This window comes from Chelonia mydas, chromosome 2 (genome assembly GCF_015237465.2).
Source record: "Chelonia mydas isolate rCheMyd1 chromosome 2, rCheMyd1.pri.v2, whole genome shotgun sequence".
Classification (NCBI taxonomy): Eukaryota; Metazoa; Chordata; order Testudines; family Cheloniidae; genus Chelonia; species Chelonia mydas.
Window position 1 is genome coordinate 251,118,368 of NC_057850.1, and position 24,466 is coordinate 251,142,833.

The following is a 24,466-nucleotide window of genomic DNA, read 5'->3' on the forward strand; positions in this document are numbered from 1 at the left end:
AATTGTTAGCACGCTGCTATGATTTGCTGATGCATAATTAACCCCCTGGGTCTAACATAAGGATTAAGAGGAAAGCTGCCACCATTATGTCAGAGTGGAATCTCTTGTTCTAATTGCTAATGCAGCTGCTGTGCTCTCCACTCCGTTTACCACCCTTGATACGTATCCACAAGCCAGTGGCTGGAACAGGAACTGTACAACCCTGTCAATATGGAAACTAGATACCATTAACTTGGGTTTGAATAGAGACTGGGAGTGGCTGGGTCATTACACGTATTGAATCTATTTCCCTATGTTAGGCATCCTCACACCTTCTTGTCAACTCTCTAAATGAGCCATCTTGATTATCACTACAAACGTTTTTTTCTCCTGCTGATAATAGCTCATCTTAATTAATTAGCCTCTTACAGTTTGTATGGCAACTTCCACCTTCTCTGTATGTGTATATATATATATATCTTCTTATTATATGTTCCATTCTATGCATCCGATGAAGTGAGCTGTAGCCCACGAAAGCTTATGCTCTAATAAATTTGCTAGTCTCTAAGGTGCCACGAGTACGCCTGTTCTTTTGGTGGATACAGACTAACACGGCTGCCACTCTGAAACCTTTAAAATTACAGAAGACTGGCGTGCGACTATGTCTCTCCTTTCCCTGCACCAGGGACAATCCAGTGATCTAGGTTACTCATTTCTTCTGCCTAATTCCACCCTTATATCCATGTCCTTTACTGCTCCTTCTCAGTCAAGGATAATTAAGTCAAGGTTTAGATGCACTCTCCTCCCTTCACACTTCCCTGCTGCACAATCCTAAGAACAGTAGGAATCAGAAAGAGGGGATCCACAGACTTTAGGAATTTAGGTAGCATCACAGCAGAGACTATCTGAGGAGGACTACTGAGGAGCTGGGGGAAAAGTCTATCGTAATAATAGACCATGTGCAGGGATCAGACCAGATGATCTGAGGCCAGGTCCTTCTCGCCTCAGAAATCGATGAATTCAAGCTCTCCGATACAAGTGACATTGCAGAACCACTTCATACCAGTCCACCAGGCTCAGCGGAAAGGTGGGGTGGGCAGGGGCACCCTAAGAAGCTGTTCCCATGGTACGCACCCTCCGCTCTGTGGAGACACTCCCACTGCAGCTGCTGGCCCCAGCACCTTGCCTGCTGAGTCTGTGTCACCCTCAGCCCCTGCTTTCCCTCCCAGCCTGCCCAGGTGCAGCATCACTCCCCATCCCTGAGAGGGGACCCGGGCTGCAGGAAGTGGTGCGAGGCTGCACAGGCCCTAGGGGGAGAGCCCTGACGCAGGAGCCAGTCCCACGGCAGCGGCAAGGAGCAACAGCGCTGGCTGCCCCACTGCCCAGTGCGCCCATTGTGGTTTGGCCCCACGGCCCCTTTGTTGTGATGGAGGGGGGAGGGAGGCATGTACGGTCAGTGAGTGGCATTGTGACCTGGTGCACAGAAGCCACGGGGCCAATCCTGAGCAACGCAGCTCTGAGACCTCCTTTAACCAGATCGCACCACTCACTCAACTTTGGTCCTGCTATTCCCCCTGGTCATGACAGAAGGCTGGCCTGGCCAACCTGAGCAGGAGCAGAGTGGCCAGCGTGGCTGCTCCTCACAGCTGCCAACGGTACGCACGGCACGCTAAGAGCGTAGAGCGGCACACACCAGTAGGGCTGGGAACAGAACCCAGGACCAGAACCCTGTGTTAAAGGAGGAACTCTGCTAGCTGGTGGCAGTAGTTGTCTCATTCCGTATGAGCAAGAGCCACCTGAGGGACAAAATTACATGCACTCAGACTGAGTTCCTCGTGCCTCACAGTGGTTCCCCAACCTCGCAGCATAGTCTAGCCATCATTTTGTGCTCACAATCTGTGCTCACGGTGGGGTAGAGAGTGACTCGGACTGCATGCCCATGCAGGGGAATAAGAACCCCTCTTACAATGCTACACAAGCCACCCAGACCGTAGCTCTCCCTGGCACGACTTGTCTGCTTACTCCCCCTGCTTCCAGGAGAAGTTTGGTGGGGAGGAACACAGCCTTGGCTCCCTTTTCCCCGCCCAACTCCGAGTCGAAGAGATCAGCAGTAAGTCACTAACGGGGAAGCAGGGGAGGAATTGCAACTCAGAGATGCAGCTCTAGTTACTCTGCTTGCTGGGGCTACTTCTGGCGTGGCGTAGTTTATGCACCCACCATTGCTCGCGTATGTGCCTGAAGAGACAATCCAACCCTGGGCTACCCCAATGAAACACACATATTTGGCAGGGTACTCAGCAATCTCAGCTGAGCAGGGTAAAGTAGCACATAAATGGACAATGCAGGGCCCTCAATCGGTGACTGCAAACAAGTCGGAGAGATGGCAGTTCCAGGCAATGTTATGCTGAGAAGAAATCTGAAGGCAAGGGAGGAAAAAGTTCCCTAACACTAGTCACCACTTGTGCCTGGCTAGCAGGAAGCAACACCTCCCTCACAGCCCTGGAAAAGGAGGTTTAACACAGGGTATGTTGAACACAGGTTGCTGTGCCCCAGCTAACCTGCCCAAGCTAACTTGTACCCAGCTAGAGGAGGTCACAAGAGCAGCAATGATAGAGCAGAGTGGGTAACACAAGCCCAGCATGGAGCCTGGCTCACTAGCCTGCGCCAAAGCCCAGCCCTGCACTGAAGCAATGGGAGGCAAAAAGGCATCTTTTAAAAAATGGAAGTTAAATCCTAGTGAGGAAAATAGAAAGGAGCATAAACTCTGGCAAATGCAGTGTAAAAATACAATTAGGAAGGCCAAAAAAGAATCTGAAGAACAGCTAGCCAAAGACTCAAAAAGTAAGTACACCAGAAGCAGGAAGCCTGCTAAACAACCAGTGGGGCCACTGGACGATCGAGATGCTAAAGGAGCACTCAAGGACGATAAGGCCATTGTGGAGAAACTAAATGAATTCTTTGCATCGGTCTTCACGGCTGAGGATGTGAGGGAGATTCCCAAACCTGAGCCATTCTTTTTAGGTGACAAATCTGAGGAATTGTCCCAGATTGAGGTGTCGTTAGAGGAGGTTTTGGAAAAAATTGATAAACTAAACAGTAATAAATCACCAGGACCAGATAATATGCACCCAATAGTTCTGAAGGAATTCAAATGTGAAATTGCAGGATTACTAACTGTCATCTGTAACCTATCATTTAAATCAGCTTCTGTACCAAATAACTGGAGGATCGCTAATGTGATGCCAATTTTTAAAAAGGGCTCCAGAGGTGACCGCGGCAATTACAGGCTGTAGCCTGACTTCAGTACTGGGCAAACTGGTTGAAACTATAGTAAAGAAGAAAATTGTCAGACACAAAGTTGAACGTAATTTGTTGGGGAATAGTCAACATGGTTTTTGTAAAGGGAAATCATGCCTCACCAATCTACTAGAATTCTTTGAGGGGGTCAACAAGCATGTGGACAAGGAGGATCCTGTGGATATAGTGTATTTAGATTTTCAGAAAGCCTTTGACAAGATCCCTCACCAAAGGTTATTAAGCAAAGTAAGCAGTCATGGGATAAGGAGGAAGGTGCACTCATGGATTGGTAACTAGTTAAAAGATAGGAAACAAAGGGTAGGAATAAATGGTCAGTTTTCAGAATGGAGAAAGGTAAATCATGGTGTCCCCCAGGGGTCTGTACTGGGCACAGTACTATTCAATATATTCATAAATGATCAGGAAAAATGCGTAAACAGTAATGTGGCAAAGTTTGCAGATGATACAAAACTAATGAAGATAGTTAAGTCCCAGACAGACTGTGAAGAGCTACAAAAGGATCTCTCAATGCTGGGTGACTGGGCAACAAAATGGCAGATGAAATTCAATGCTGATAAATGCAAAGTAATGCACATTGAAAAGCATAATCCCAACTGTACATATAAAATGATAGGCTCTAAATTAGCTGTTACCACTCAAGAAAGAGATCTTGGAGTCATTGTGGATAGTTCCTGAAAACATCCATTCAATGTGCAGCATCAGTCAAAAAAGCAAACAGAATGTTGGGAATCATTAAGAAAAGAAAAGGAGGACTTGTGGCACCTTAGAAACTAACAAATTTATTTGAGCATAAGCTTTCGTGAGCTACAGCTCACTTCATCGGATGCATTCAGTGGAAAATACAGTGGGGAGATTTATATACACAGAGAACATGAAACAATGGGTGTTACCATACACACTGTAACCAGAGTGATCACTTAAGGTGAGCTATTACCAGCAGGAGAGCAACAAAAAGTTCTCCCCCTCCCACCCTCCCCGCTCTCCTGCTGGTAATAGCTCACCTTAAGTGATCACTCTGGTTACAGTGTGTATGGTAACATCCATTGTTTCATGTTCTCTGTGTATATAAATCTCCCCACTGTATTTTCCACTGAATGCATCCGATGAAGTGAGCTGTAGCTCACGAAAACTTATGCTCAAATAAATTGGTTAGTCTCTAAGGTGCCGCAAGTCCTCCTTTTCTTTTTGCGAATACAGACTAACACGGCTGCTACTCTGAAACCGGTCATTAAGAAAAGGATAGATAATAAGACAGAAAATATCATATTGCCTCTAGATAGATCCATGGTACACCCACATCTTGAATACTGCGTGCAGATGTGGTCACCCCATCTCAAAAAACATATATTGACATTGAAAAGGTTCAGAAAAGGGCAACAAAAATTATTAGGAGTATGGAGCATCTGCCACATGAGGAGAGATTAATAAGACGGGGACTTTTCAGCTTGGAAAAAAGACGACTAAGGGGGGATATGATAGAGGTCTATAAAATCATGACTGGTGTGGAGAAAGTAAGTAAGGAAGTGTTATTTACTCCTTCTCATAACAGAAGAACCAGGGGTCACCAAATGAAATTAATAGGCAGCAGGTTTAAAACAGAATGCACAGTCAGAATTTTTTCACAGAACGCACAGTCAGAACTCTTTGCCAGAGGATGTTGTGAAGGCCAAGACCATAACAGGGTTCAAAAAAGAACTAGATAAGTTCTTGGAGGATAGGCCCATCAATGGCTATTAGCCAGGATGGGCAGGGATGGTGTCCCAAGCCTCTGTTTGTCAGAAGCTGGGAATGGGCGACAGGGGATGGATCACTTGATGATGACCTGTTCTGTTCATTCCCTCTGGGGCACCTGGCACTGGCCACGGTCGGAAGACAGGATCCTGGGCTAGATGGACCTTTGGTCTGACCCAGTATGGCCGTTGTTATGTTCTTATGCTATTGTTACCCACACTGCTGGACTCAAGGTTGCCCGGGTAAGCCAGCCCGTGCTCAGCTTTGGCTGTGTACCCATACCTATAAAGGCAAAGTGATTGAGGTAAAGGCAGGCATGTGTTTCATGTTAGCCCCAGTAATATATTATTTCCCTCTTTGCTGAAATACTAATTACTTTTTTTATTTCACTAAAAAGAATCCTGCCCATTTTTTATGCTCCCACCCGGATTCCTTCTTTTCCACCTATGTTATATTTACAATGTCCTGCACTGCGCTGAGTGCCTTAACAAGGATTTTCGGTGCCCACAAAACTGCTAATAAATGCAAGCATAACGCACTCAAAATTCTTCCAGTCCATCTTCAAGATGGGTAGATGGCAGAGTATCAGGCTGGCTGATGCAAAAGCCACAATCAGGCATTTAAGATATCTAACTGACCTAAATTTTATGAGGAAAAGTGAAGCCAGGGTTGGCAAACCCACTATTACTTGGCATACCCTCTGGGTTGGGAGCAAAATGACTATACTATTTCTGTACAGGTCTTTCCTGCAGCTGTTGAAATCAATGGGAAAGCTCCCATTAAGTTCAGTGGCTCAGAATCAGACCCGTAAAAAGGATTTACATAATAATGTTTGTATCACACACGTATTATTTTAATTCATTCCCGGTTCCCCCCATCATTGTATCCATACATTTGTGGTTTTAATACGGAGCCTGTGAAGCCCTTGTTTTCAAATGAGCCTGATTCAGTGAGGACACACATAATTAAAATTAGCAATCATACTAATGTGCTGGTGATGTAGAAAGCTAGTTGAATTAATAGAATCATCTGCATGGAATTAATTGAAAACAATGACTTTACTGAAGGCGCCTGGTGGCCTCCTATTAATTCATGTACTGTTCCATTAATAATGATGACCAATTAAAGCATCTGTTGAAAAGTCTGCCATGAAAAATTTGGCAGGAGAAACCAAACAGAGCTCTGCTGGACTTTCGCGTATGCTGAATGTTACAAGCTGCTAGTGGAAGTCTTCAGCAATATTTAATAAGCCACTTCACAGATGGAACTCTGGCCTCTTTTGCTTTTTCTAAGCTAATGGGCAAACCATATATGGCTCAGATTGAGAAGGCTGCCTTCAAATCCATCCCTTTCCCAGGCTCAACACCTGTTTCGGTCCACTACTTTCTTTAGCCTGTGTCCACATCCTTGAGTACACTGGGGTTTCCCCAGGGTATATATGTTCTGATCTGTCTGTGTGTTCTGGTACCCCTAACAGCTTGAAGATGGGGAAAGCATCTGGGTGGTTTGAAAGGAAAATGGCCATGTCGGTGACAGTTGCCTAGAAGAACAGAAATATTCCCAAATGTAAGGCTGGGGAGCCATGTGGGAAGCACTGCAGATGCTCATTCTGGATACTTTATTGCAGGAGAATAATGGGCCAGTTACTGAGGTTAGAGCTTAATGTGCAGGAGGAAGGGAGAGGGAGCCAGTCAAGTCAAGGGTTAATATGTAAATAGACTAATACTAAACAAGGCTTGGGTTCAGCTGCAACACGCACACAGGCCAGGGCTCAACATACTTCATATTTACAGTATTTTAAACCACTCCCAGCGAACAGGACCTGAGCTCTGCTGCCTTTTCTGAAGCTCATTTGTTCTGCATTCTAGCTGATTCTTAATCGCCACATGCAGAGTTTGTGCACTGTTTTGGAATTCACATGTTAAGACTCGGACACTATTACTCCGAGTTTTGAAATGTCCGTGTAAACAATGCAACACGAAGAACAACTGTAGCACTAGATGACTGTAAAGGTTCATTATTAGCAATAGTGCAGAGCATTGCAGGGCTGGGTGGCACCGTATATAGAAGCACTGCCCTGAGCAAGAGGTGACACGTGAAACTGTACAGTTTCTTCCCTGCCTTCTCCTTGCCCTGGAGGGTAAGGGGGGGCAGTGTGTGTCTACAGGGGGAGGGGCTGAGATGTTTGGTTTTGTGCTATTAGAAAGTTGGCAACCCTACCACCAGGACCAGCCACACTAGCCACTGCTCAGATGGTCCCTGGGGGCAGCTGTCGGGGGCCACCGAGCAGTGGCTGCCATGGCCGCTCCCAGGACTGCTGCTCTTGAGGTCCCTGGACCAGCTGCCTGTGGCCACTCCGGCAGCTGCCGGTGCGGCTGGCTGGGGGCCGCGCAAGTGGTTGGCTGCGGGGCCGCTCCAGCAGCACCCGGTGTGCCTGTCCTCAGGACCGCCTGAGTAGCTAGCCCTGGGGCCAGCTACTTGGGTGGCCCTGGGGTCAGCCACACTGGCCACTGCAGAAGTCCCGGAGGCCATGGAAGGTCACGGAATCTGTGACCTCCGTGACAGACACACAGCCTTAATTATGTGATTAAGTACTTTAATTCTACTTTAGTTTTGTTTGGTTATTTAATCATGAAGTTTAAGGCTTTCAAGGTTGTTACCTTTATTGAAGATTTTTCTCTCCTGGATATTTGCGAAAAAAAGAATTAGCGTTTTGGATTTTGGCAAATGTGGGAAACAAAACAAGAAAATTAACTTACAAAATAGTGGGTATGTTCAGTAAAGCTACAGTATAAAATGCACACGAAGAAAGGAAGGGAAGAAAAATGGAATTTTAAAAAGGGAAGAATCTAGGGATTTGATAAAAATACTGGCTCCAGTCCTCTATGCATGACAGGAAATGCCTTCACGTCCACTTGTTCCATGGTATAGAGTTCTCACATAAAGCTGGCTTAGTTCATGGTCTGATCCACTGATCACTTTCTGGTTTTCCTGATTCCCAAGGTCTCAAATTGTGGCTGTGTAACTATCATGCTTATGCTTATCCAGATTCACCCCCTCGCTCTTGATTTTAATTTTCTCGGCCTGAAGGCTGGGAGGCAATCTCTGGCAGGAGGAGGAGTGGAGGAAAGAAAGCAACAGGAGCAGCTGGCTGGAGGAAAGAAGGCACAGAACTGGAACCCTGAAGCATGTGCGGAGGAATGGGTCGGGAGCTAAGAAGCCAGGCAAGGAAACCCAGAAGAGCGGAGGGCTCTCCGTGACAGCCAATAGGAGAGCACAGGGCCATGTATGCAATAGGAAGAAGCTATGTGCCAACAGCCAGGAGGACAGTGAAGGATGGTGAATAATGAGGAATGCAGCAGTACAGACCATTGGGGATGGCGATACATTGAGGGTTTCTGCTCTCTGGAAATGAAAGGGTTAAACTGCCTTTCAATCTTCCCCATAGTTTAGGCATATCATACACAGTCCAACAGAGGAGTATGGCTCCAGTAGCAATTCCCAAACAGATGGATTTTTACAATGGGAAATGCTAAGAAAACACGTTCACAGTCGCCGCATGAGCGATCAGCCTGGGAACACAGTCCCCAACTCAGCACAGCACTTCAGCGTGCGTGTAAGTGGTTTGCTGAATAGAGAAGGACTCAAGCAGCTGCTTATGTTCACTGCTGAACCAGGGCCATGATCTATTCAAAGCAAACCAACACTACTGAAATGGCCTAAGTAACTCTATTGAGCAGAATCTATGGCACTACAAAATCCTGACACCTCCTCCAAAGTCTCAATTTTTGCAATCACGAAGTGTGTAAGGAGTTTTAACCTATCAGGGTCATATAGGCAGCATTAATGGGTGTACTCCAAAAGACTTATCTAATACCTTACACTGTTGCCGTACCCTGTAGTCACCAGTCCAGGTAGAAGCCATTACCATGTATTTTTAGAAAGCATGATTTATAAAGCTGGACTAGACAAGCTATAAAGCTGGAAATTCAGTAAACTAACACTGAGGCTGATTTTGTCCCATGGCTGACTTAATGTGCTGCATCTGAGTGCATGACATGGCACTGCTTCATTATCCTTTCCTCATTCTGTGCAGAAATGGATCAGAGAAAGTTAATTTAATACTGAAGCAGTGATTGCACAGATGATGTTTTTTTGCTCTCAGTAAGTACATCACTAATTATATGATAACATCTCATGTTTTTATATAGACACACACACGTCCCAGAAAATTCTTGCATGTGTCATCATCTGTCTTATGATTTCTACTAAAAATATGGCACAATTTTAAAGGGCTGCAGAAGAAATTTGTACAAGGTAATTCTTCACACTGATACCCCTCAGTGACTCAAATACACCCTGCAAAATAAAATTGAAACACTAACACAAATAAATCAGGCAAATAAAACAAGCAACAAATACCGTAAGCAGATTTTTTTTTTTTTACCCCATAAAGGGAGAAGTGCCAGAGATGCTGTAGAGTCCAACAGGGACTTTGCAATTGCTCTTAATTTTACTTGGAAGGCATCAAGATACTATGATGATGGGTGGCAGGACAAAACCCTAAAATTAGATTAGATAAAATAGAAAACTGTGTGCACATCTACATTTACACAGATGTCAATGAGAGTTGCAAGTGCTCAACATTTCTGGGGAAAAAATCAGGACTTTTCTACTTAAGTGTCTAATTTTAGGGATCCAGGTTTGAAAATATTCATTCTGGTTACTCTTTTCATAAATACCTTATGTCATTGGCTCGCAACCTTCCCAGACTACTGCACCCCTTTCAGGAGTCTGATTTGTCTCAAATACCCCAAGTTTCACCTCACTTAAAAACTACTTGCTTAGACAAAAATACAAAAGTGTCACAGCACATAACTACTGAAAAATGGCTGACTTTCTCATTTTTACCATATAATTCTAAAATCAATCTATTGGAATATAAATATTGTATTTACATTTCAGTATATAGAGCGGCATAAACAAGTCATTGTCTGTATGAAATTTTAGTTTGTACTGACTTCACGAGTGCTTTTTATGTAGCCTGTTGTAAAACGAGGCAAACATCTAGATGGGTTGATGTACCCTCTGGAAGACCTCTGCATACCCCCAGGGGTATGCGTATCCCGGTAGAGAACCACTGCCTTATGTCAGTGTCTTTTGTAAAGTAAATGATGCTCACAGGTGCTGATTTACTCTTCCCACTATCCTAGTAAAAACTGAAATTTCGACTTTGTCGACAATAGGGAAATATTTCAGAAACGTTCCCAGCATTTCCAAGACTAGTTTACCTCCATGGTTATTAGCAACAGAGGGAGGACTGGTGTAGATGGGCTGCTGGCATTTTAGGAAAGGAGTAATCTAATCTTGCACAAAGCAGACCTATTCAATATGGTGCTTAAAAGGCTGGCACCCCTGGCTACGCTAGGGCTCCCAGTGTTGCTAATACCCGTAGAGCTGAACCAGCGTTAGCAATAACAGGGAAGTTTTAAAAAAAAGCTGCTTGTTTTAGATTTGGCTTATAAGAGCTTGTAGTCCATCAACACAGCCCTGCATATATACGCTATTCATGATTTGTATTACTGTAGGACCTACATACCCCAAGTCTCACTGGAACCCCACTGTGCGAAGTGCTGTACATAGTAAGAGGCAATTCCCGCTCTGAGAAACGTACAGTCTAGACAGACAAAGGATGGGAGAGGAAAGAGAAAGACAGTGAGTTGCCCAAGGTCGCAGAGTAGGTATGTGGCAGAGCAAGTACTAGCACTCAGGTTTCCCAGACCAGTGCCCTGGCCACTAGACCACTCTGCAGCTTATGTACTATAGGAACTTCAGCTCTTTCGTTCCCTACCGAAAAAGGCTGTAACAACGCCTCTCTAGTATCTACTTAGGTAGTGTTTCTTTGCAGAGATCTTTCCTTCAGTCTTGCAGCAGGAGGGGAACCTTTAACATAAATGCATAATGGACAGTGCAGAATTCTGCCTTCTCAAACCTACACTCTGAGTGCTCAGCTTCAGCCTGTCCCCAAGCATCTTTTTAACACATCTTGGCACTGCCAGCTTTTGCAATACAGTCTCAAATATGCCACTTGTTTAAGTTACCATTTCAGAGTATTTTTCATTTTTCATGCCCTGCTGTGATAACTGGCAGACAGAAGTGGATTAAATGAGGTTAGCGAGAGAATGGAATAATGCACACACCTGCTACATTGCATTCATCACAGGGAATTGCTCTTTTCCCTTGCAAGCATGAGTACAGAAAGGTATATTCAGATTTGTAAATGTCTGAGCCTATACTGCTATGATCACATCAAATGCGGGGAACTTTTAAGTCTCAGTCGGTATTAATTGTGCAAGGTCTCTGTGCAATCTGGTAAATTCCCCGGTGTTCAGCATTTGCTACTGCAATGTCCTAGTACTCCATGTTATTAAGCCATCTCTGCAGGGATGCGCTGCCTCTCCCTTGACTGGTTTCTGTATGCCACTTAATCATCCTCTTTCATCCTTACCAGCGATACTGCATCAGCTGGCACAGTTTTCTCAGCAGCCTACGGGATCAAGAGACAGTCAAAGGTACTCATGTGACTTGGGGGAACGGAGATTTGGACCCTTCTTCTTCCAAAAAGACAGGCTCCTACCACAGGAGCTAAAGGAATCTTGGTTAGTCCCCTCATGGGGTTTCAGAGCCCAGACTGCTGAGCGCATGCCTACCCGAGCCCGAATGTCTACACTGCAATTTTTATTTCCGCAGCCCGAGCCCACTGACCAGGCCAGCCGCAGAAACGCCGTGGGTCTTTTATTTTAGTGCAGACATACCCACAGACACTTAGAGCTGGCTGAAAAACAGTGAACATTTTCATGAAAAACATCTGAAAAATATTTTGGAAAAAAAAAAAAAAAGGGAAAAATTTGAAAGTTAGAAAAAATGAGACCAGCTCTACAAATACTTAAAGCATCTTATTTCAACCACTGGACAGCCTGGCTACACTTACACCAACCTTGTAAACTTCTGTTTGTCCCAGGTCAGTAACTTTGTCAGGCAAGCAAAACCTCCTCCCTCCCCCCCCCAGTCACCACCACAGCATGAAGGGTGGTCTCAAGAAGATTTTTGTGCCTGGGCTGATAAATCCTCATGATAATATTGCAAGGCTGCACTTATATAGCAATGAGCGCATTAAGATTTTCCTCATTTTCATGTAAAACCTGCAGCTTGACTCATTCAAACACAAGCTCATGTTTTCCCTTTTCCACCTAGAGTTCTTAAAATTCACAGATTTTTACCATCCACACTTGGCACAGCAAAGATGCAGGCTTTCCCCAGAGCAAAAGTTATAACCACATTGGTTCCTGGCCATCGGGTCTCAGTGATTATGGCGATGGGGTTGGTGAGTGCTAATAATGGTCATTGACAGCTGTCCAGCTGCAAGCTTTCACAGCATCCTTGTATTACAGGAAGGAAAGCATTTTACAGGGGAGTTAAATGATTGCCAAACCCCTTAGGGGGCCCGTCACATGTCAGGTGTACTACCACTTGAAGGCAAGCACCGTAGGTGCTAGCCCTGCTGGGTCCCAAAAACCACTCAGACACATTGCGAAGGGAAAGGGTCATTTACCAGGGCTGGTAGGAAAGGGAAGGGTGCAAATACCCTGGCACAGAGGCATAAACAGTTACAGCTCCAGGTGAGAAATAGCGGCTCTGGTTTGGGCCCCGATGGCAGTCCAGTGGAGATGGGACTCTTCAGGCCGAGTGCCTGGGGTGCCCGCAACAGTCCAGTCTCCAGTCAAACAAATAGGAGCTTGCGGGTTTCTAAGCCAGGCCCAGTTAGTCTCTCTCATTGGGGCCCCTCCCCACTGGCTCCTTGCGCAGCCACTGCTGCTCCCCCCCAAGTCCCACACAGACTTGCACCCAGTCACAGCCTGGTCCACACGCAGCTCTGCATATGGTTCCTGAGGACGCTGCTTCGAATTCAGCTTCTCTCCAGCTCCTGGCTACCTGGGAAGCTGCTGCTCTCATAGGGTTGCCAACTTTCTAATCGCACAAAACTGAACACCCCTGCCCCGCCCTTCCCCGAGGCCCCACCACTTTTCCGAGGTCCCGCCCCTCGCTCCATCCCCCCTCCCTCCATCACTCACTCTCCCCCACCCTCACTCACTCACTTTCACCGGGCTGGGGCAGTGAGTTGGAGAGCGGGGGGGGGGGGAGGGGAGTATGGGCTCTGGGCTGGGGGTGCAGGCTCTGGGTGGGGCCAGAAATGAGGGGTTCAGGGTGCAGGAGAGGGCTCCAGGCTGGGGCTTGGAGTACGGGAGATGAGGGCTCTGGCTGGGGATGTGGGTTCTGGGGTGGGGCTGGGGATGAGAGGTTTGGGGTGCAGGAGGGGGCTCAAGGCAGGGGCAGTGAGTTGAAGTATGAGGGAGGATGTTTGGGTGCAGGAGGGGACTCCAGGCTGGGGCTGGGGGTTGGGGTGTGGGAGGGGGTGTTGGGTCCCGGCAGCGCTTACCGTGGCTCCCAGGAAGCAGACACCAGGTTCCTGTGGTCCCTAGGCACATGGGCAGCCAGGGAGGCACCGCGCGCTGCCCTTGCACCCGCAGGCACTGCCCCCACAGCTCCCATTGGTCGTGGTTCCCTAGGGGTGGCATGTGCCTAGGAACTGCAGGAACCTGTCGGCCACTTTCGGGAGCCACACGGAGCCAGGTCAGGCAGTTTAGCCCCGGGCCCACACTGCGCTGCTAACCGGACTTTTAATGGTTCCAGTCAAAAAACAGATGCTTGGCAATCCTATGCTCTCAGAGCCTGGCCACTTCCCAGTTCAGGATCTTTCCCCTCACCTCACCAGGAGGAAGGGGATGTGCAGCGGGGAAAGGGGCTGACGGCAACTGTCGTCACCTGCTTAGCAGAACCATCACACCACGGTTCAGGGTACTATTAACCACATTTTAATGAGTGGAAATTAGGAGATTTTCCCTTCTGATCAACAGCAAAGGGATACATACCAACTCATTATATTTCTTTTTGCATGAATGCTGTCTTCTAAAACGATTCCTCTAGTGGAAAAACCCAGCTTTAATGGCTTCTGCACTTAGTTATGTGTGGGTAGGATCTGTGTCTGCAGAGGGATGACTTAGGCCTTTAATATCCGTGCCTAGAATATGCAGCCTTTGCGTTAACGTGGTAGCAAGGTACCATGCAATCGGCAATGAGTCATACTCCAAAGCACACTGCAGAAGACGAGCAGCATGGAACAAATGCACCTTGCCCCTGCAGAGAGAGCCTGCTGCTTCTTTTAAATGGCTATTATTCCTCGTGAACAGATGTCAGACTGGCAGCACCAGGGAAGGAGGTCCGCTGCTCTGCCCATAAAACAGCACAGGTTTACCCGGTGCTGCCTCAGCCTGGACCTTGAGGGACCACCTTAAGGAATGAGACGGTAGTTTAACCTCTTTGCCAGTTAGAGCATTGGCATCTCTGATAGGGACATCTGGTTCACTGGGTACTCACTTGACAGTCCCCAGCCCTATTTCACACAGGCCATTAAAGAGTCATCAGGTAGCAATGACTTGTGAGTCCACTACTAGCTTTGGGACTGATGCTCCCTTTTACCTGCCCTGCCAGAGCAAAGGAAGAGCTGACAGACTTGGGGTGAGAAGATGGAGCAGCAGCTCCACAGCGTACTCCCCATCCATGGGTGCCTTCCTTCCATGGCAACTGTGGCTTGGGAGCAGGCATGCCAGAGTAAGGAGGGTCACAGAGCTAAGGACATGGCTTGGGAGGGGGAAGGGGAGAAGAGAAAGACAGCTAGAAATGATTAGGTCTGGTTCTGGCTGATGGTTCTACTGCTGTTTGTAGCATGTAGTCCTGCTTATTTTATGAAAGAATATTCTGAGTTCCCTTATTTTTCCTAGCTAATCAGTGCCCTCATACACCCAGAATAAATAAATAAATAAATAACCCCCAGAAAAAAGCCATTGCTGTTTTGCTTGTAGAATAAATTTTTAGGGAAAATGTGTGAGATAATTTTGGGGTAAAAAAAAAAAAAGAACTGCTGCACAACAGGAACCTGGATCATGGACCAGATCCTCAGCGGCTCTGAGGGCAGCACCACTGAGATCAATGGAGCTTAATGCTGATTTACACCAGCCAAGAATCATAGAATATCAGGGTTGGAAGGGACCTCAGGAGGTCATCTAGTCCAACCCCCTGCTCAAAGCAGGACCAGTCCTCAATTTTTGCCCCGATCCCTAAATGGCCCCCTCAAGGATTGAACTCACAACCCTGGGTTTAGCAGGCCATGCTCAAACCACTGAGCTATCCCTCCCCCACAAGGATCTGGCGCAATGTTCGTAGGGACTTTTGATACTAAAATAACCCAGATATGTGCTGTATGGTACACTGGATGATCATGTTAAGATACTTTAGTATTAGGTAATATATTAATTCATGGCATCTATAAAGGAAGCAGATACTACAGTGATGAACATGGTATAAGAGACTATCGAGAACAGAACCCACTAAAATACTGCCGTCATTTTTAATTCAAAACCCTGAAGTTGATTGCTGGGCTTAAAGCTTGCACTCAAGGTTTACAAGGCAAAAAACTAATTTAGAAGAGAGCAACTAGGTTACTTCTATATTAGAAGCTAGGCAAATTATACATTTATAAATAATTATCTAACTGAGGCTTCCTTATTTACTTAGGCATTTATAAAAGATTTAGATTCAGAAAGGGAATGTAGTTAAATGAATTATTTGCATCTTTTATTAGCTATAAATTAAGCAAGGTGCCCAGACATTATGGTGATTAGTGATATCGAAACAGTAAAGAAAGAGTCTGGAAGGTTGTAATGTCAGATTCCCTTCTTGGAGAGCTCTCAGATATATTGGACGTTAATGTTTTTTCTTCCACTACTCAAGTATGGATGTTCCATGAAAGAATTTTGGGGGTGGGGGGTGGGAGGGAAGGGCAGGGGAAGATGATGGGTCAGATGTTGATACATTTGTTGCTCTCTGTAGGGTGGCCCAAGAGCAGGGCCTTGAGTAGGCTCCGCAGTACGATAGGCCAAATTCTGCAGCAATGTTAACTCACGCCATCTTCATCCCTTCACGTCCATCACGCAATCCCTACAAAAACCACACACAACTATGGCTCCCAGTTGAAAACACTCAATGACGTAAAATTAACCAGTGGTAATTTTCAACTGTTTCTCCCCCAGCACATATGTCCCCCAGAAGTCCCATATCCTCTCCCCGGGCCTTGCTCTCATGGTAGTAACTTCTCCTGCTCCCAGCTCCCAGAGCAGAGCTCGTATCTGGTTTCAGTGACTCACCTCCCCTTAGTCTGGGGCCCTGGCTGCCCAGTGATGATGGTGGTATAAGAACCTACACAGAAGAGAAATCCAAAGGTCCTTATTCAGTTTATGCACAGTCCCTATTTAGGTGAACTCCTAAGGATTTCAATGGGAGAAGGATAATTTCTGAGCACTGTAAAAGGTGAAGGAAGTTGATAGTTGTCATGGTGGGCTTGATCCACTGAAGTCAATGGAAAGACTCCACTGAGTTAATTGGCTCACGCCCAGTTCGCACATGCAGCTCCTGACCGCATGCAGATGATTATGCGCACATCCATTCAGAAAGCTGGCTAGGCTGGTGGAGGGACTTAGCAGAAATGAACACGGATGGTGCTAGCAAGGGTTTTCGTCAAAGGACAACACATGTGACCAAAACAGAGATTTAGTCCAGTCCCAGGATCCTGAGTGGGAGGCTCCCTTCCTTTTCACGGGCAGGCTCCTGCATCTCTCTCTCAAGCGCCAATGTATAGTGCTTCCTCTGAGAGCCAGTACAAGAGCCAGGGGAGCTGCAATTAGGATCAAGGTTTATTCTTTGCAGGCTGGTCACTGGGGGTGACAATCCCAAACACTTAGCGAGTTTTCATCCCGTCTAACGGGGGTGATGGAACAAGTAAAACCTGATCCAAAACCCACTGGAGTCAAAGGAAAGACTCCCACTGACCCCAGTGGACTTTGGATCAGGCCCTTACTCATCGGCTAGCATGTAACATGCCTCATTTCCATGCATTTGCATAGCAATTTGCAAGCTGACCCACTCAAATACCAGCTCACGTATCCTTTACTTATCAAGTGTTCTTTGCATTCACAGGTTCTCTGCTGTAGCATTAAATCATTCAGTTTTACTTCTGAATATAAATAGGGGTCTTAGCCCTCAGAGCAGTAGCACATCACTGATGTATTATATGTTCACTAATCAGTGGAAACTGCATACACAGTGAGAAGAATTAGATCTATAGAGTTTTTCAACACCATACACAATCCGGGGGAGGTTATCAGAGAGACTGAGTAATATGAGATCGTCACACACCCAAGAAAATTAACCAGATATGAATAGATTACTCACCTCAAGCACAAGAAAAGCATAAAGGCAACAATAAGCGCTCCTATAGATATACAGTGCCCCAGGTAGTTTATGATGAGAGCAATCTTGTAATGGAGTGCATACTTCCTCTGGAGGTAAAGAGATAACAGGATTAAATCAGCATGAGTCTCTGAGCACTGACATTAAGGAACAGTTAATCAGTTTAGGAAACTATAATTACTTTTCTTGATTTTAAGATGATGTTATTATAATAACCCAAGGGCTACAGTTTATGGATTAGCCAAGCATATTGTCCAGACATAAAATGCAGTTCTTCTAACCACAACGTATGTTTCAGTTTGGAATTTTTTCCATATAGATCTGGCCAAACAGAACTTTTCTGTGGAATTTCAACAGGATTCAGTATTACCTGGCTTATACTGCTTAAATCTTCACACCTTAAAGCCAGCCAGGGTGTCAAAGGCATGGGAAACTCTGGAAAGACAAACTTCTCACGATTCCGACAGGAAACGAGATGGCAAAATTAATTTTCTTTGTTAGATGTCCAGATATTATTTGTTCAGTAGCCAGTGTTAAGGTCAGGCTGGTTTCCCTAATATTAATTCTAATGGTTAAAGTTGTCTCATAAAAATAAATAATAATAAATAATATTCTGTGTCACTGAAGCACTTTGCAAACTAAGGGCCTGATCCTTCAAGCTTGTATTTGAATTCATAAAGATTTGAAAGAGCTGGAATCTGGTGATCTGAGCACAGGACTGGGAGCCCCCAAATTCTACACCCAGTTTTGACAGAGACTTGCTCTGAGGCAAACTTTAATGTACATTTCTCTCTGTCACAGGTATTGTAAGAATAAATCAGTTAGGCCTTGATCCTGCAGACACGGGTCTAGTTTTAAGCACATTAATACGCCCATTGAAATCAAGGGGATTAGTTTTGTGTTTAACTAATTAATTCTGACAACAAATACATAAAAGATTGTCAGTCTGTGAGCTGCAGTCAGAAAAAAGCAGCCCATACCCCATGCTAGCAGGTATTAGGAATGCAGTATTAAAATGAACAGTAGCACTGGTAGAAAACCAGCAAGGATTTTCCACTGAAAAATCTTGAAATAAAGAGAAACATTTTCCTTTTGTTCCAATTTTTCATTGAGTTTGTAAGTTTTTTGCTTAAATGCCATTTGAGTGCTAAGCACTTTCTGGAAATAATATAATATTTCCTCCTGCCCAGAAGAGCTTACATTGTAAATTAGATATTACTCATCTCATTTGCGTCATGCCTTTTATTTTAACTTTGCACATATTACAGTTACAGTTTTGAAGACAAACTTTATAAATATGCAAAAAGAAAAGGAGTACCTGTGGCACCTTAGAGACTAACAAATTTGCATGAGCATAAATGAGCATAAGCTTTTGTGAGCTACAGCTCACTTCATCGGATATATGAACTCCCTTTTCAAACACTGGCACTGGAGAGGAAAAAGGACCACCTTTGCTGTCGGTGATTTTTTCCCCAAGGCAAACTCAGAACCCATAGAGAGAAGCATGGTATTAGTGTCTGTACAACACCGGGCTGCTATGGTGGTAAAGCCAACCACGGTCTGCCTATGCTAGAGTTCACATCATGTTAGGGTGACCAGATGTCCCGATTTTATCGGGCCAGTCTTGATATTTGGGGCTTTTTCTTACATAGGCTCCTATTACCCCCCACCCCGTCCCGATTTTTCACATTTGCTGTCTGGTCACCCTACATCATGTGTGGAAACGGGAGCAACAGAACCAGTGCTGCAAAATGTTGACACATTTTTCCCTACAGCCAACATAACTCACCCAGCAGCCAATGAAAGCTCTGCTAATGTATCACATTTGTAAACTCTATGTTGCAGCCCCAACCCCGCCCTTCCCCATGTCTTGTTCACATAGAGGATAACAATCTACTGCTGCTGCCAGACAGATTATGTCTTCAGTTCAAGTAGCTGATGTCAGTTTTGCACTTCTGAAGTTACCAGGATAAAATCCTGCTGCTAGCTCATGGGGCAGCTCCTAACACTAACAAGTGGATAAAGAGTCACGTGAGATAGAGAGCAACATGGCCAGGTCATATCAGCCATGTCGACCAGATAGGAACAGCTCATGCTACACACACTAGAATGGGACCGACTGGCTGATATGACAGAGTGACAATCGTTACCGATAACGTGGTCATGCTGCACATATAGCAACATTGTTTCAAGTCAGCCTCTATCAGTTAAACTGGGACCAGGTGCAGGAAAACCAATTCAGTGTCTTGGATTCACAGGGCTGGTCCAAATGGTCTCTTTACAGTCAGAGTTCAAATAAACGCAAGACTCCTTTCTTTCTTCAGGAGACTCTCCCTGTCCCAGCTGGAGTCTGATCCCCTAATCTCTCCAAACCATCATGGCCAATGACTCAACACCTGCCTGTAACCGAGCTCCTCTTAACTGAGCACATCTCCTCACCCTGATCTCATTTTCTGCTGGTTGAGTCCCCAGATAGTTCCTGCAGAAAGGGCAGGTATCTCTAGCAGGTTCCCTACTGAACCCCTTTGCAGGCTTTGCAGAGTGTCTGGTCAGTCTAGATTTCATCCTGTACCTGCACTGAACTATCATGTCTAGGAGCCCTGACTGTTAGTGCTGAGACTGTCTGCTGCCTTGGTCTTACTGCACACAACACACACATTTTCTAGAGTCCCTTGAAGGGCTGGTTTGAATTGACCTGTGAGACAAAGGAAACTAGGAGCCCAGTTGTCTATGCTAACTCAAGGCTTCTGTATTTTCTCCCAAAATATTCCTTTAAGCTCCTAGGGGCTTTGACATCCCATGTTCCATTTTGATACACAACCGCATTTGTTGGCTCCTGCTCTGTCTCCTAAAGCAGCTACTTCTCGTCCCTTCTCTCTTAGCAATGTCAGAACATGGTCGCCCACCAAGCGTATGCAGAACAAAACCAGACATGCCCTCTGCGCAGGTGCAGCCACAGAAAGTCCCCCTTTTACAGCGCCTTGTGCACTCTCGCACGGCCTGCGAACGAGAATGTTACTTTGGGCCAGGTATGGGGAAGGTTTCCATGAGGTGCAAACCTGCTGAGCTAAAACCATACATCAACTTCCTGGAATGCTACCGAACAGTCATCAGATGATAAGGACTCCTGGTCACCCAAAAGTGCAGGGAGAGGGGCACTGCCCATCACCCAGGGGGAATTTGGAAGTTGAGTGGCCAGAGTATGATGCGTTAGCCATCCCTATTTACATAAGGGGCCCCACTTCAATGGGACTATTCCTGAGAGTAAAGTTAAGCATGTGTGTTTGTGGAACGCTCTCGTGAGTGTGTGCTAAAGGCCACCCCTCTCCCTGCCGCTCCCTGAGTCTGTTACTGCCCAGCTCGGAGCTAGCTTTAGCAAACGCTGTAGCAGCTTCTGCTTTTGGCTCTGAGGGTTTTCAGTTCTGCTCCTGGTGCACCAGTCACATTTGAAGAATCAGGGCCCAGCCTGCTTTGACGATAAGGATTTAGCCTAAGCATCCAGGTCTGAAAATGGCACCTTTTTATATTAAAAACAGATTAATGGATGAGGTCACTTGGCACCAACTTGCCAATCTGTGGCATCTGTTATGATTATTCAGTAACAATAGGGCATGCATGTGGGTGCATCTCACTTTTAATCAAAAAGAGGATTACAAGGAATCTGTGGGGAACGCATTTGTTCACAAATCAACCCAAGTTTTATTCTGACATCTGAGCGCCGGTTAGGTATTTCACGAATATTCATAAACTTTAATACTTGTAAAGTTTGTCATAACCCTTTAAGGATCTACTAAATGAGTTTTTAAGCTTTTGCAAACACAGAAAGTTCTGGGGAGTGGGAGCGGGGCGGGGAAATCACAGCTTTCATATACTTAAGGAATAGGTTTAAAAAGTTTTACCGTATTATCATAGCTGTAGGATTTTAAAGCAAACAGCAAAGGAGAAAATCCCCTACAGCAACACCTATCCAACCCCTGCGAACAAAGCTCATCTGCATTTGCCTTTACAAGGATGTTAATTGTTCAAAGTCATGCAAGAAAAAGGAGAAGTGGGTTCAGAATGTGTTTCCCTGGACAGGAACAGCAAACATTACTATTTGGGCTTGAGTGCACCACACCTGCCTGACCTAAGTTAAAGGAAACATATTTCTTGCACTAAAATCACCTTCAAGGCTTTGCTCCCGCCTCCATCTGAACATCTGTTCCCACCTACCCTCTCTCCCGGTGCACTAGGCTCTACTCAGTCCTTTAATCTTAATGAGTCCCTTGTCTCCTTCCACTGGTGACTGATTTTTCCTTATGCCACCCTCGATGCCTTGAACTGTCTCCCCCGTCCAGTGCGCCAGTCAGTCTCAGGATAGGTCTACAAAAGTCACGGGTTGTGACTGCAGTACTAGTGCAAATCACCCCCCGTGATGGCACTACAGACATACTCTCCCATGCCAGCTCCAATTTCTGCCTTAAAGCTCACCTCTTTTCCCGGGCTTACCACCACTGACACCTCTCCTGCTGCGTTAGTAGGTCTCACAATATGCCATGCTTTTCTTCAGGCCCCAGTTCCTGGAGTCATGGGATGTGAGAGAAGCTCAGCGTTCATTTTTAAAATAAATGTAAGTGTCTAGCCCACAGGGTTGCAGGGAAGAGCTTGAAAAACGTGACCTGAGGGTACTCTAAAGGCTTGGAAACCAACCAACAGGGAAATGAAAAGCAGCCCATTATTTATATTTTTAAACAAATCATGATTTCTAAGGCACTCTCAGGATTTTGGGGGCTCTGTCTGACTCATGAATGTTGAATACTTGGGGTTGGCAATACATAGAGTCCTGTGCAGTCTATTCTTGCTTTCACACCTGCTCTTAATCCACCTTAACACACAAGTCACATTAAACAAAAGCAAAAAGTTGGAATGAACAACTGAATTCTGAACATGAGCCAGATATTTTTGGTGCTTCCCTCCCTGCCCCCTCTCCTGTGCTAGAATGAGGGCTAATTTAGATTATAAACTCTTCAGGCAAGTGGGACTTCATCTTGACATATGTTTGTAAAGGGCCTCGCACCTCTCCAGGAAAGGAGAGAAAAAACAAAGAAGTATCCGTAAATCCCTGTGCTTCTGAAGTGAAATTCACCCCTGGGCAGAGAGCTAGCATAAAGCCTAGGTACCACTTACAAACTACAAGTTGGAGAAACAAAAAGGATTAAATTAGCACATGGGCGCTGGACCTGTGCTCTGTGCAAAGGTGAACTTCCCTTTCATCTACGAGGCGAGGCTGCCAATCTGAGAACACAGGATTTCCCACAAAGCTTCCAGCCTTCTTGAAAGAGTCCGTAGAATTCAACAAAGAGGCATAACCTTTCTGTAAGCTCTCGTGTATTACAGGGTGTGCTGGCTCTGCTAAAGGCAGGTGCAGTCCAACCCTTCCGTTACAGGACTCCATTATTGTCAGTTCTCCCTGTGTCTGCTGAGGATAAAATGAGCTTGAGGATTGGGAATGCTTGGGACCGAAAGATGCCATGTACCTTGCGGGACCAGGTGGTAAAAACCCATCAGGCAGCGGTGAATAGATTAATTCAGCAGTCGTAGTAATGACAGTATTACAGTAGCAGCGATTGGCCCCGAACGACATTCAGGCCCCATTGTGCTAGGGACTGCACCAGCGCGCAGTCAGAGGCAGTCCCTGCCCCAAAGAGCTTCCAGTCTAAGTAGACCAGACAGACTGAGGGTACGTCTAGGCTGCACGTGTTGACACTCCTGAGCTAGCTTGAGCAACAATGGCAGGGAAGCCGTGGCAGCATCGGCTGCACAAACCCACCCAGGGGGTGTGCAGAGAGGGGGGCAAGCAAGGGCATGGTCTCCCCCGCCCCCGAAAAAAAATCTCCATGTGTCCCTGCAGCCTGGGGAGGGAGAAAGCTGAGCTCCCCACCCCCTGCTGGAGTCCCTCGTTGCCTCTGCCTTCACACCCCCACCCCACCCGCCCCACTCACCTCAGCGGGGGTCTGCAAAGCAGCCAGCAGCACTGGGACTGCAGCAGCAGGGTAGGAAAAGCAGCAGGCTGTAGCTGTAGGGGTGTAGGGAGGAGGAGCTCAGCCGACAGCCAGTTGCTCTGCTGTTTCCTTCCTCCCTGGACGGCAGAGACAAGGAGAGTGCTGCTGCCCGGGGGAGCTGCTCCTGGGTGTCCCTGTTAGAGACGTCCTGAGAAATCTGGGGGTGGTGGTGTCACGTGAACCTTTCTTTAGTGTGTGTTTAATGTGCCCCTCCAGAAACGTTCACATTTAAATTCCCATGCACGCCCCTGAACCCACCCAGGACTCAGGGTATGGGCTTGAGCGGCTATTCGGTGCTGCTGTGGCTTCAGTGTTGTTATTTGAGCAAGCTGGCTTGAGGATGTCTACATGTGCCGACGTCACACCACTGGTTGCCGTACAGACATAACCAAAGAATGGGAGTGGTACTATACCCTCCCCGTTTTTAATTGACACATACAATAAATGACTTGCCCAAGGTCCCACTGGAACATAGAATCCTAATCACCTGAGTCCCAGACTAGCACCTTAATCACAAGACCCTCCTTCTTTTCCAGTATGCTGATAAAAATGACAACACCTAGAAAAATGGAGAGAAAGAGAGATACAGACCTTGTCGTCCAGAATAGGTTCGCACTGAGAGTAGTTGATCTTGGAAGCCCATGTCCCATTTCCCATGCATTCTCTGTAGGCGTTTCCTAATAGGGACCGAAATAAATAAATAAATGCGCACATTAACCAAAAAAACCCAACAACAACAACAAAAAAAAAAAACCACCCACGGTGGTAGCTTTATAGGTATAGATGTTAAATGAGAGCGTTTTCTCTGGATAAATAATGAATTCTGTCTCTGTGGGCTTTGCAGAATAGATAACTTGCCACACTCAGTAAGACAGGAAAGGACTGTGAAGAACACAGAAAAAAGAAGCTTAAAAATAAGGTACATTTTTGCATGTGCCTGTATCTCCCCTCTGCAGTCCCTCGAGGGCAAGCAC

General features: G+C 46.0%; 1 protein-coding gene across 2 annotated transcripts in view; it reads right to left on the bottom strand.

Annotated features, from left to right (window-relative positions):
- CRHR2 (corticotropin releasing hormone receptor 2) overlaps window positions 1-24,466 on the bottom strand; it is a 252,557-nt gene that overhangs the window by 80,863 nt on the left and 147,228 nt on the right. For both annotated transcript variants that reach the window (XM_037891188.2, XM_037891187.2), the window contains 2 exons: window positions 24,084-24,169; window positions 17,434-17,540 (listed from right to left, as the gene is read on the bottom strand). In XM_037891188.2, the coding sequence (XP_037747116.1) occupies window positions 17,434-17,540; window positions 24,084-24,169 (193 nt within the window). The remainder of the gene's footprint in view (window positions 1-17,433; window positions 17,541-24,083; window positions 24,170-24,466) is intronic.